The following is a 13,634-nucleotide window of genomic DNA, read 5'->3' on the forward strand; positions in this document are numbered from 1 at the left end:
CTCACTGCCATCCAGAAACATTGTCAATGCATCTGTTGCTCCTTCTAGAAGACACAGTCTGTCCAGCACAAAGTTACTTAGTCCCCAGATGTCTGGAGAAGAAGAGGATTCTGACTTGGCAGCCAAACTTGGAATGTGCAATAGAGAAATAGTACGAAGAGGGGCTCTCATTCTCTTCTGTGATTATGTTGTAAGTTTGAAATGCCTGAAAACGGGGTTGAGGGAGGTGGGGACTGGGAGAACATTCTGAGTAGATGACACTTGCCTGGACCCTCTGGAACCCAGACTGCCCAGTGTCCTGCCAGCTCCATCAAAACTAAATCTGGAATGAATGTTTATTTCTGCTCTGACATATAATTGGAGACCGGGCCTGGCCTTCCAGTCACTGGATTCTAAGCTGGACTGTGAGAGTTTATGCAGCTGACTCATTTATCAAATGCCCAGCTATTGGCTTCATGCCTACATGATGCTGGGCATATTTGTTAATTTGAGGGAAGCAATGGAATAATAATAACTAATGATTTAAAAAACAAGATAAGTGCATTGACTGTAGTGGAGTTCTGATTTTAAATTTTTAAAAAAATTAATACCAGGAGCAGTGGCTTATGCCTAAATTCCAGCAACTCGAGAGGCTGAGGTGGAAAGATCACTTGAGCCCAGGAGTTTGAGACAAGCCTGGGCTATGGTGTGAGACCCCCATCTCTAAAAAAAATAAAAAATGAAAAATTATCCAAGTGTGGTGGCTCGTGCCTGCAATCACAGCTTCTTGAGAAGCTGAGGCCGGAGGGTGGCTAGAGCGTGGGAGTTCGAGACCAACCTGGCAACATAGAGAAACCCTGCCCCTACCGAAAGAAAGAAAGAAAAATTAGCCTGGCATGGTGGTGCGTGCCTGTGGTCCCAGCTACCTGAGAGACTGAGAAGGGAGGATTGCTTGAGCCCAGAAGTTTGAGGCTGCGGTGAGCTGTGACTGTGTCACTGCACTTTAGCCTGGGTGACAAGGCGAGACCCCTGCTCTAAAAAAAAATTTTTTTAAGTTAATTTGTAGAAAAGGTGTTAGATGTTCATTGCCATATTTTAGGATGGATTCCTGTTTAAATGCCATTCTCTTAAAAAAAAAAACAAACTTGTAGGAGTTTTTAACCGTAAAATTAGCATCACATGTTACCATGGAGAATTTACAAAAAACAAACAGAGGAAAATAAAACCTCTGTAATCATACTAACTCAGAGATAACTTGCTGTTAGATTTTGGTGTAGATCTAATACTTTTTCTGTATTTATATTAAAAATACTTAAAACATATACATTTCTTTGTTACAAACATGGTATCTTATAGATAGTGCTGTCACATAGCAAAACAGTGTTAAATATTCTGAATCAGAAAAGGAAGCCGACTCTCCAACTGAAAGAGGTATTATCCTAGAGACTTTTTCTGGTGATGGCAATTTGTTAATACTCACTTTTTGCTTTAAATTCTCTATTGAAATAGTTTTTCTGTTCTACTTTTAAGGATAATATAATTGTATCATGCTGTTTTTCACAGAACTGTAAGAAAAAAAGATATTAATTTTATAAGTTAATAGAGGTTGAGCATCCCAAATCCAAAAATCTGAAATCCCAAATGCTCCAAATTCTGAAGCTTTTTGAATGCTGACATTATGTTCAAAGGAAATGTCCATTGGAAGATTTCAGATTTTTGGATTTAGGGAGCTCAACAAATAAGTATAATGCACATATTCCAAAACCTGAAAAAAATCCTAAATTCAGAATACTTCTGATCCCAACATTTCAGATAAGGGTTATTCAACCTGTACTGTCAGATGATCCCAAATGAAAAATATTAATCGTTAACCAAATGTCAAGGAATTGATCACATTTTACAGTTTCTGCCTGGGATTATGAATCAAGATGAAAAGGCTCTGCGTGTTTAAAAATATATATATTTTTATTTTGTTATAAATCTTAAATTTATCTACACTTAAGATTTATTTGATATGTGGGATCCATTCATATGTTGGATTCAACAATTCTGTCAAAACTGTGGCAGTGATAGAGGATTCTTTTTTTCCCACTGAACTGTCACAAAATTGAAAAAGAGTAATTGGAGAATACCACTGGCTTGGCCAGCTCGAAGCCTGGGAGGGGCAGGCAGTGCTGTGGATGGGAGCGTCCCAGCACCACACTGCCCCTCCTACCCACGGATCTCTGAGGCCTGCCTTTGTCCGTTGACCCTGGGCCATTTGTTAGTGTCTCTGAGAGCTGGACTGCTGTACCCTACTTCCCCAGGGGGGCCTGACTTCACACAGCCTCTGCTGCAGTGCGTGGTTGGAGGTGACGGCCTTGGTAAATCCAGTTTCCTGCCTCCTCAATTATTTGTGCTCATATACTGTATGTTTTTTAGTGAGATTTATATTTGAGATGTGTTTTCTCCTTCTTACCCTTTCTGGCCTTTCTCTGGATTAATACCTGGTCTCTTCTCGTGTACTTGAAAGTGAATCTCTGATCATATTTTTCCTTAGTGTCAGAACCTCCATGACTCCGAGCACTTAACGTGGCTCATTGTAAATCACATTCAAGATCTGATCAGCCTTTCCCACGAGCCTCCAGTACAGGACTTCATCAGTGCTGTTCATCGGAACTCTGCTGCCAGCGGCCTCTTCATCCAGGCAATTCAGTCTCGTTGTGAAAACCTTTCAGCTGTACGTCTTCATCCTGCCAACTATTGCCCGTTGCAGTTTTCTCTGCCTTAAAAATGGAGTATTGAAATGTTTAACTTTAATTTCTGATTGGCAAAATAGTCATCTTTTGTTCTTTTCCTTCTCGCTGTTAGCCAACCACTCTGAAGAAAACTCTTCAGTGCTTGGAAGGGATCCATCTCAGCCAGTCGGGAGCTGTGCTCACGTTGTATGTGGACAGGCTTCTGTGCACCCCTTTCCGTGTGCTGGCTCGCATGGTCGACATCCTTGCTTGTCGCCGGGTAGAAATGCTTCTGGCTGCAAATTTACAGGTATTGGGAAAAGAAACCCTGCTATTGGTTTACATTGAAAATTTAGCAGGCCAAGCAAAACAGGTGGCTGCCTTTTTCCTCCATAGGTATGGTCTTGACATGGTCACCGATAGAAACATGGAAATATCTGCAAACTTGCCATTCCTCGTGTGTCTGATCTGTTTCTTGTATTTTTTTCTAGTCTGTCCTTACTAGGATGAACTGTACACATCAGTTTATCCTTTTTAAATGAGCATGAGGTTATTTTGGGTTGTTCGGTGTCACAAACACACTAATGTGTTTTTGTCTATTAGAGCAGCATGGCCCAGTTGCCGATGGAAGAACTCAACAGAATCCAGGAATACCTTCAGAGCAGCGGGCTCGCTCAGAGGTAATGCTGGAAACACAGGTCGTCCTTGTGTTAGGATAACCCAGGATATAAAGGATATAGATTTGTGCAGGAATAAATTCACAGGACAAGAAATTGATGTGCGTTATAGGTGGGTTGACTGCAGAAGTGCCATAATAGAAAGCTTCCTACTTTTAGAACAACCAGATCTCACTTTATGTGGAGTAAAGCACAAGCAGCAGGATCACGTCTGTGGCATGAGTGGAGGGAGTTTGCACTCCTGCTGGCTGTTTGAGAGGTGGCATTTAGAATGCCTGTATTCACTGTCCTGTGCTGAGTGCGAAAATAGGTTATCCGCTTTATCTTAGCAAAATCAAAGCATGTCATCTAATTGCTAAATAAGAGTTGGCAAATCTGAAAGACATGACTGAACCCTTGGCATGCAGGACTTACATCTGCATCCCGTTGCCATTTTATCTCTTCAAAGCATTGAATCACTTAGTTGTGTTTGCAAAGTCTTTGAGAAGCCTTTATCAGAAATCCTTGCATCTCCTATGTGAGTGTATTTCCATAACGGCAAAATAAGTTAAACTTTTACCTTTTTTCTTCCCTTGGTGGGTGAAAGGGAAAGAGAGACAGCAGAGAAGGAGAATATGATTATCATGCTGTGTCCTTTGAGCTGAAATTGCAAAAAAGGAAAAACACACACACAAAAATTATTATGTGTTGATTTCAGTCTTAAGAATACCTTGTTGATGGTGTTTTTAAATGGGATTGGGCACAATGAGGTGGACAGTTTGGGATGATTTTTCAGTCTGTAGGGCCAAGCTGTTTTGTAATTTGCATTATAAAGTTGTCACTCTGATAGCAGATGGTGGCAGATAAACTATTATTACTTTTTGACCCCAGACTTCATCTTCAGTCCAGATGAGGGAGATTAAAAGATTATAAATATCTAGTGCCAGATGAGGTGATTTTATTTTGAAATGACCATAAATTCCTATCAGTTGTCTTACTGGGATATTTGATAGCGGAGTTTGTGCATTTGAGTCTTAGATGATCTGTTTTACATTTATTAAGATAGCCTTTATTAGCTTTTATCCATGTATGGACTGTTGCAATGTTTGAGTATAAATGAAATTTCTGGACAGTATTAATGGAGTACAAACTGTGATACTTAGAAGTAAACTAGGGCTTGCGTTTGTATCATGACCTGTTTGAGTGTTGATGAGAAAATAGCTGTGAAGAAAAAGTTTTAAACAAGTTTCATTTTCCTTTAAAAAGCCACTAATAGTGCATCCTTAGAGTGTCTATTTCTAGAATCCTAGTGTGCAGAGTTTAGACTAAGACTAAAAAAAAAAATTGCACTGTAATTTCATTTTTATTTGTATTTTAGACACCAAAGGCTCTATTCCCTGCTGGATAGGTTCCGTCTCTCTACCATGCAAGACTCACTTAGTCCCTCTCCTCCAGTCTCTTCCCACCCGCTGGACGGGGATGGGCACGTGTCACTGGAAACAGTGAGTCCAGACAAAGTAAGTGTCCAGCGTGTCTGCATGCGAGGCACAGGGCACTGAGTGCCTCTGTCACCCGTGGCAGATACAGAGAGTGCAGAGGAGGCGTGGTGGACCCAAGGAGTGCTGGCGCTCGGCTCGGCTCAGTGAAGCTGTGGTTAGAGACCTCGGGGGCCATCAAGGTCCGAGGGAGCAAAGCAGTGCTGATGTGGGACCCTTTCGGTAGGAGTGCGGGATGAGTCGTTAGTGGGTGAATCAAGGGAAAGTCAGTTGTGGCCTGCAGGCCCCTGACTGCACAGGCCTTCAAGCACGTGTCAATGCATTTAGCTTCCCTCCATCGCCTCATACCTTCTGGCCACCTGTGAGTTGCACCGCCATGGCCAGCCATTCTGGTATGTTGTCAGCACCTCTACTGCTCATACCTCACAGTTAGGGACCACTTGGGGCCTTGGTAGAGCCTTGGTACTCTACTTTCCTGGAGAGAGTTCAGCTTATGAATATGAATTTAGATTTCAAAAACCAGCAGCCCAAGTATAAGAAAGCGAAGGTTCAGTCCTGCCTTCTTAGGCTCTATTTGCTAAGCATCTGCCCTGCCCTGCCCTGGTTGCTGGGAAGAGATGAGCAAAGCAGACAGCCCAGGAGAGGATGGCAAAGGGGCCGCTAACCCTTAGTAGTTTAGCTATATTTGGAAGGACTATTAGAAGTTCACCAGGTGAAGGGGGAGGCCGTGAGAGTACCCAGGCAGGTAACAGAGGTCCCAAGGGGAAGACCTGTGGTGTGGTGAGCTGTAGCCACAGCATGCCGGCCGGCAGTCTTCTCGGTTAGCCCTGTGGTGTGGTGAGCTGTAGCCACAGCATGCCGGCCGGCGGCCCTCTCGGTTAGCCTAGTGCAGTGTTCCTAAGCACTGGCCTAGGCCTGTAGCTCCAGGGATGTGAAGTCCCCTTGAACGCCACCCATCATGTTCCCCTTATTCATCTTTTTCTTCCCAGGACTGGTACATTCATCTTGTCAAATCCCAGTGTTGGACCAGGTCAGATTTTGCACTGCTGGAAGGTGCAGAGCTGGTGAATCGGATTCCTGCTGAAGATATGAGTGCCTTCATGATGAACTCGGTACGGGGGGAGCAGCGGAGGCAAGGAATCCTCAGCTTTTCTTGTGACTTCCAAGTGGGATTTGTCTCCTCATGTGACTCACTTGTTGACAACACATGTTGGGGACTCCACTCTGGATGGGGACGGGATGACGGAGAGACTCCACTCTGAATGGGGCTGGGAAGTGGGGAGGACTCCATTTCAGGGGGCCGGGACATGGGGGATATGCTGATCGAGATTGTTTCAGCCACATTAGAATCCAAGGAGGCAAGTCGATTTCACTCAACCTTTCATGCATTTAAAGAAAATGGGCCGGGCGCAGTGGCTCAAGCCTGTTATCCCAGCACTTTGGGAGGCCGAGACGGGCGGATCACGAGGTCAGGAGATCGAGACCATCCTGGCGAACACGGTGAAACCCCGTCTCTACTAAAAAATACAAAAAACTAGCCAGGCGAGGTGGCGGGCGCCTGTAGTCCCAGCTACTCGGGAGGCTGAGGCGGGAGAATGGCGTAAACCCGGGAGGCGGAGCTTGCAGTGAGCTGAGATCCGGCCACTGCACTCCAGCCTGGGCAACAGAGCGAGACTCCATCTCAAAAAAAAAAAAAAGAAAATGGAGGTGGTCTTAGATTACAGTCATTTTACTTGTTTGTTCTTGTGGCAGTGAGGAAGGGTATCGGATTGGTGTCTGTCTTAATTCAGGATCTTTGAGAAGATGGAGAGCCCTCCCTCAGGGATTAGGAGAGACTCGAGATGGAAATGAAGATTTTACTACCTACAGGTCCTGGCGGGTACATGGCATGCCTAGAGGCCCCTCACACACAGAGGTTGGGGGCACGTGAGGGAATGAAGTGTGGCCCTGGGCACTTTTATTGGCATCTAGGGTGGGGGACCTGAGCGGCAGGGAGCAGGGTAGAAACCGGATGGCAGTGGAGTTGGAAGCAGACAGCTGTGAAATGTGAAGCAAGTTGATGGGAGCTCTCTCTCATGAGGACGTCTTGTTTTGAAATCCAGCTGGCCCCAAGGCTGGGTGTATGGTTTGGGATGAGAACTATCTGACCTCCACGGGAGGCACAAACACGGGCTGTTATCATCTAAGCTCCATGGCCAAGACAGAATGGAAGTCAGGGTTGCATATTCGCCGTAGACTTCGACACAGTGTCGTCGTGTGTGACTTCAATAACTTGTTTCTGGTGTTCTGGAGGTTGATCTCGAGTCGCAAAAGAGACCCTTGAATGCAGTGAGATTTCCTCTACCCACACCTCTGTTAGATGTAGTGAGGCTCTTCACCCCCCAACCCCAGATGTCAGAGGGCAACCTGCGCAGAGCTATCCCAGGAGACCGTGCAAAGCCTTGCTGTCCCTGGCCTTCACCCGTGGGCAGATCCTGTGAGCAGTCGGGGGGCCACCTCTTTGGTGTGGTACAGCCATGGCCCAAGCAGGGCTTCCTCTCGGACCTCCTAGGACGGGAGAAACCTCCTGGTGCTTTAGCCCTGCGCTGATACGCAGCAGATGGGAGGGAAGTGAGCACCCGGGAGGACAAATGCATGTAGAGGCTGGGGGTGGAGGCAGGTGTTCATGAAAAGAGACCTTGCGGGGAGGGCAACACAACGGTGTGTTCTGATGTACTGAAGAGCTCAACTGAAAAGAACAGGAGAATTCACCCAAAATCCGTTTGCTAAAATTGTTTATCTTTTTTTTTTTTTTGAGACGAAGTCTCGCTCTTGTCCCCCATGCTGGAGTGCAATGGTGCGATCTCGGCTCACTGCAACCTCCGCCTCCTGGGTTTAAACAGTTCTCCTGCCTCAGCCTCCCGAGTACAGGCATGCGCCCACCACGCCCGGCTAAGTTTTGTATTTTTAGTACAGATGGGGTTTCACCATGTTGGCCAAGCTGGTCTCAAACTCCTGACCTCAGGTGATCCACCTGCCTCGGCCTCCCAAAGTGCTGGGATTACAGGCCTGAGCCACTGCGCCCGGCCTAAAATTGTTTATCTTAAGATTCATGCAGTGAAAACTAACTTATTGAGTGATAAATTTGCTTAGTGATCTGTTTATTAGGTTTTCCAAATTTGCTAACTGGGCTTTGAACAGCTGTAAAAGTTCTGACTGTAAAAGAAAGCTTCAACTTTTGGCATTCATGATGCTTTTCTGAATATTAAACTAAGATAGATGTTTTACCTGAAGAATTGGCCCCCAATCTTATAAATGGCTAAACAAAAAAGGTTGCTAAAACATAATCCAAATTGTCATAGGAAATACCAGTTTTCCAACCACAATTTTGTCATTCATATGGCTACTTTTACTTATTTCAGCTGCATTTGAACATCTTTTTCAAAATTCAGGGATAGTTGGTGTATCACTGAGGTCTTGGATGACACTTTAGCTTTGATTTTCTGTTTTTGTGAGTTAAAATTGTCATACCAAAATTTTTACTTCAAGCAAATGCAAGAGCATAAAACATTAAAATATTACTTAAAGTACCGAGAGAACAGAAATATATTTTACTAAGCATATGTTGAATGAAATTGTTCAAATATTTGTAACAGGCATAGAGTAGAATTTTCTTAAAAACATTTTTGATGGTATACCAATCTGTGTTTTCTCAGAAACATTTGCCTTATTCTTTTTTCTGTTGTGTTTTTCTTACCTGATTGAAAGCTCATAATCTGTTGTTATTGTTTGTTTAACCTTTAATGCTCTGATTTCAGGAGTTCAACCTAAGCCTGCTAGCTCCATGCTTAAGCCTAGGGATGAGTGAAATTTCTGGTGGCCAGAAGAGTCCGCTTTTTGAAGCAGCCCGTGAGGTGACTCTGGCCCGCGTGAGCGACACCGTGCAGCAGCTCCCTGCTGTCCATCACGTCTTCCAGTCTGACCTGCCTGCAGAGCTGGCGGCCTACTGGAGCAAGTTGAATGATCTATTTGGTAATTAAAATTTATCTTATTTTTAAAAAGCATTCCAGGGCCAGTATAGTACTTTGCACCAAGTAAATATACAATAAAGGCAGTGGATCTAATACACCGAAAGCATTTACAGAGGTAGCTAAAGAGCAGCACTGGTGTCCTCAACTCAGAATTTCTTCCTGTGTGTTTGCCACTTTGCCATTCATTGACATGGTCATGGACATAGGGCTCTAAGCCCTTGAGGAAGGCTGGGCCAGACCTCAGGGGAGATGCAGCCCCAAACTACATGCAGTCATGTGGACGGATGTGTAGATGTGCCATTGAGGAACAATGTCTTGTGCTTTCATCAGATTCTCAAAGAATTGCTTGACTGCCTTTCGAAGGTGTTGCATCTGTGCTCACGTTTGCACCCACCCACGAGGGCCTTCTGTTTCAGGGGATGCTGCACTGTATCAGTCCCTGACCACTCTGGCCCGGGCCCTGGCACAGTACCTGGTGGCGGTCTCCAAACTGCCCAGTCACTTGCACCTTCCTCCTGAGAAAGAGAAGGACACCCTGAAATTCGTGGTGGCAACCCTTGAGGTAAGAGGCAGCTCAGGAGCTCAGTGTTGCTGTGGGGAGGGGACACGGGGCTGACTGGAGAGGGTAAAGCAGTTTTATTTGAAAAGCAAGAGCTCTGACCAATCCAGTCACTCTTCCGTCTCAGCCTGGCAGTAAGTCTTGTCACCGTCAAGTTATTGTAGCCATCCTTCACCCTTGCCTCACCACTCCTCACGGTGGCCTGTGAGGTCAGCCAGGTCCCCTTCTCATCTGCACCTCTAATGTCACGTGGATCGTAATTTTAGTGACTTGAAAAATAATCATCTGGAGGCACTTTGTGTCTTAAGTTGGCCTGGACATGTCAGCCAAGGAATACTTGGTTTGTGTTGATGCTTGTAATTAGCCCCCAAAACGTGTACACATTCTGGATGCATTAAAGTCAGGCCTGTATCCTTAAAGGGCCATCGCTGTGCTGCCTGCCCTCATCAGGGACACACTTTGCAGACCCTCAGAGGCTCCGCCTCCACCTCACACCAAAGAAAGGGAGGAGTCCAAAGGGCATCGGTGCCGTTACTCACAAAATGATGAATACACCCTTATTCTGAACCATGTGGAGTCAGATGGTTTGTGATCCCTGTCCTTTAGGTTTCAGCTTAGTGGGGAAGTGGGAAAGTCAGTGTGTGATCACAGCACAGGGTGATTGCTGCCGATTATATTATGTGCCTGCTGTGTGCAGGACAAAATACTTTACACGCATCTTATTTGACTCTCACAACTCCCTGTGAGATAGGCTCAGTTACTCCCATTTGACAGGTGAGGAAAGCGAGGCCTAGAGAATTTCAGTGACTTGCCCAGGTCCACTGAGCTAGGAAGTAGCCATTCTGGCGTTTGAACTCAAGGCCTGCTATCCCTAGAACCCACGCTCTCAAATTCAACCTCTGAGGCTATGACAGAGGCAAGCCCCAGTGCTGTGGGAGCCCCAGGGAAGAACCTCTGGCCTGGTGGCCACATAGCCCAGGAGAGATTTCTACAGGAGCCCACAGCGCTGAAGGAGAGAGAGGCATCAGAGTAAGGGGGCATTCTGGCAGAGAAGGGACTGGCACCTTGGGGAATAGCTGGGTCAGGACTGAATGTAATGGAGTCAGGTCAGAGCTGTCCTTCTGGAAGGGCAAGGGCATCTGGACCCGCTTCCTCTCAATGCTTTGGACGATTCCACCACAACTGATTCACACGGCCTCCCCAAATGAACGTACACGAGTGGGCATTCTGTGATTTGGTATTTCCCTTTAGGCCCTGTCCTGGCATTTGATCCATGAGCAGATTCCGCTGAGTCTGGATCTCCAGGCAGGGCTGGACTGCTGCTGCCTGGCCCTGCAGCTGCCTGGCCTCTGGAGCGTGGTCTCCTCCGCAGAGTTTGTGACCCACGCCTGCTCCCTCATCCACTGTGTGCACTTCATCCTGGAGGCCGGTGAGTCCCCGTCCATGAACAATGGGTTCCTATCCTAGTTCCTGTCTAGTTCACCATGTTTATATTGTGTGCTGCCTGTTTGCCAGGTACTAAGCTAGGAATTGGGGATGGAGAGGTAGATAAACTATGCATTAGGAAGGGCTGGGCCCCATCTCTTACTCTCCAGTATATTGGAGTCTACACTGGAAGTTTCCTTGAATTTGCTTTTTTAGTCATTTGATTTAGATTTTGGAATTTCAGCTTTCCTCAAAATTACTTCTAAATTTTATGTCTCTGTGATCTTTCGTCTTAGCTGACTGTTTTATGCATTTAGTCTTATATGATCGTAAGGTTAGTAAGATTACATTCAGAAGATTGTTTTCTGTTCAAATGCTTGTTTCTATACTGCACTGTAATATTAACATACTGTAAAATAAAAGTGGCTTATTCTTTTCAAGGAACAGTGTCCTCAACAAGAGTTATTAGCCACAATTTTTAAAAAATTGGACGTCATGGTTTACATGTTAGAGGGCGTTTTGAAGCTTTGTATTTTCAAATTAAACATTATAGAGTGATGTTTTGATGTTTCATAATTGTTTTCATCAGTGCATTTGTAGCCAGCTTGAAAACAAAGATCCAGGGATTCATACTTAAAAACCAGACTTCTTGGGGGTTATAGAGATGATTTTGGTAGTAATGAATGTTGAGCCGTCTGATAATAACCTCGGGGTGAGAGATGGCCAACAGGAGACAGTCGAGGGACTTAGAAATCTGAATGAAGTCTGAAGTACAAATCTTCAGACATATACCACTAACCAAGAGATTGTTACCTCAGTCTAATATTGTCTGTCTGTCTAAAATTGGTTCTAAGAAATGTAGGCTCGTCTGTCTATCCCTTTGAACTTTTGGGAGGCTGCACAAATGTAAAATTTTGAGTGAAAAGCACTGATGGAAGTCTGTGGAAATTCTTCTGCTTGTTCTGTTGTAATTTTAGTTGCAGTGCAGCCTGGAGAGCAGCTTCTTAGTCCAGAAAGAAGGACAAATACCCCAAAAGCCATCAGAGAGGAGGAGGAGGAGGAGGAAGTAGATCCAAACACACAGAGTAAGTCTCGACCCATGCTTCCTTACATATGGTTCCTCCCAGACTTAAAAGTCATTCACAAAGACGTGCACTATGGTGAGTGTGCACTCCTGGAAGTGCACCGTAGCTCGGCTGTGTCCTGCTGCTTCTCCCTCGCCATTGGGAGGCTTTAGTCCATTGCTTTGCCACACTCTTTTGTTTCACCTTATCCCTATGCATGCGGCTGTGTCAGACCCTACAGACCAGCTGGGATGCCTCTGGGGAAGCCCTCCCCTCCCTCCAGCACGTTCCACATGCAGTTACTCTGAGCACTTTCCACATGCAGTTACTCTGAGCACTTTCCACACGCAGTTACTCTGAGCACTTTCCACACACAGTTACTCTGAGCACTTTCTACACACAGTTACTCTGAGCTCCTTGAGGGCGGGGAACGGGTTTGTCTTCTTTGTGTTCTCAGAAATTAATACTTGGCCCCTGGTCAGCAAGCAACAACCTTTCGTTGAGTGGTAATGAATAAATAAATGTTTCCCACATGAGTATTCAGTAACCTCAGTGTCAGGTTCAGCCATCTGTTTTGGTGGATATTTAAAAGAAAATTCCGCTTTTCTTACAGAAAAAAATAAATAAATAAGTAAATCTAAATCCCAGTGATTTAAGCCAGTTATAGACTTAGACATATACTACGGCTTTTCATGCCCTTTCCTCCCAATTCTAGAGTAGATATTTTACTAGGAAAATGGTGGCAATGCCTGTTGAGAGGAAAATTTTTTGGCCAAGTGTCTTTTGTTCTTGCCAGGGCCCCTAGGCTGCTGGGGCTACTTCAGTTTCTTTAGCCCAGTGTCTGGAGGGAATGCTTCCTGTAGCCTGTCCCACAGAGATGGGGGTGCCTCACCTGGGGCCTGTCCACGCACTTTACACAGCACCCTTACTGGAAGCATCAGGCATCTTTTCCATGTTCCATGGCTCAGGAAACACACCTTTTTAACCATGAGTGCGCCAGTGCTTTTGGGCTTTTTCTCCCAGCTTTTGTGCAATCCTAGTTACGGACGGAGTTTTCTTGTCTTTAGTCTTCTGCTTAGTACTTTTTTCTTCTGGTTCCCAGTTCGAGGTTTTGTAATTAGAGAATGACCCAGAAGCAGTGGCATTTTCATACACAGCCAAGGTCTTCTCTGAATTTTTATCTCGAACCTCCGTGGGTCCTTCGGGCTTCAGTTTGTGATTTCATTATTTCTTGTTGCTGCCTAAGGAATATGAAAACACTCAACTCCCTACTCTGCGTCTTCCAGCTGAGTGGCACCTCAGGCTGTTGGTCCTGTGCTTCTGGGGCGAGGATAAGAATAGTGCCAACTGTGTGGATTGAGATAGATCAGTTAGTCCATCCATGTCAAGCACCTGGAACGGATGACAGTCTTGTTGTGAATCCTCAACAGATGCACCATGACTTTTAGTTAGATTTCCATTGCTTTGAAACTGTGGAGACATCTCGGGGCTTTGAGCCAGAGCAGCGGGCCCTGACGCGGGTTCTGTTTGGGTGAAGATGATTGTGCTTATCCCCGTGGCCCTCTGTAGGCCGGAGTGGGAAGCTTGCTTGATTTTAATCACCTCGATAGGATCTTACTTCTTAAAGGTCATCCCATAAATAACGAGCCAACTCATTAGCCTGGGGCTTAATTGCTTAAGTCCAACGAGAAGTCATTCTCTATCCTAGGAAGTTGCCCAAACTGTAGA

At 45.3% G+C, this 13,634-nt stretch overlaps 1 protein-coding gene across 2 annotated transcripts in view; it reads left to right on the forward strand.

Annotated features, from left to right (window-relative positions):
- The window catches only part of HTT (huntingtin), a 166,732-nt gene that overhangs the window by 126,457 nt on the left and 26,641 nt on the right, over positions 1–13,634 (forward strand). For both annotated transcript variants that reach the window (XM_033213566.1, XM_033213567.1), the window contains 10 exons: positions 49–190; positions 2,519–2,698; positions 2,830–3,006; positions 3,300–3,376; positions 4,731–4,869; positions 5,838–5,960; positions 8,646–8,859; positions 9,275–9,420; positions 10,669–10,846; positions 11,820–11,927. In XM_033213566.1, coding sequence (XP_033069457.1) covers positions 49–190; positions 2,519–2,698; positions 2,830–3,006; positions 3,300–3,376; positions 4,731–4,869; positions 5,838–5,960; positions 8,646–8,859; positions 9,275–9,420; positions 10,669–10,846; positions 11,820–11,927 — 1,484 coding nt within the window. The remainder of the gene's footprint in view (positions 1–48; positions 191–2,518; positions 2,699–2,829; positions 3,007–3,299; positions 3,377–4,730; positions 4,870–5,837; positions 5,961–8,645; positions 8,860–9,274; positions 9,421–10,668; positions 10,847–11,819; positions 11,928–13,634) is intronic.

The sequence above is a fragment of the Trachypithecus francoisi genome, unplaced genomic scaffold, assembly GCF_009764315.1.
Source record: "Trachypithecus francoisi isolate TF-2019V2 unplaced genomic scaffold, Tfra_2.0 Lachesis_group1, whole genome shotgun sequence".
NCBI lineage: Eukaryota > Metazoa > Chordata > Mammalia > Primates > Cercopithecidae > Trachypithecus > Trachypithecus francoisi.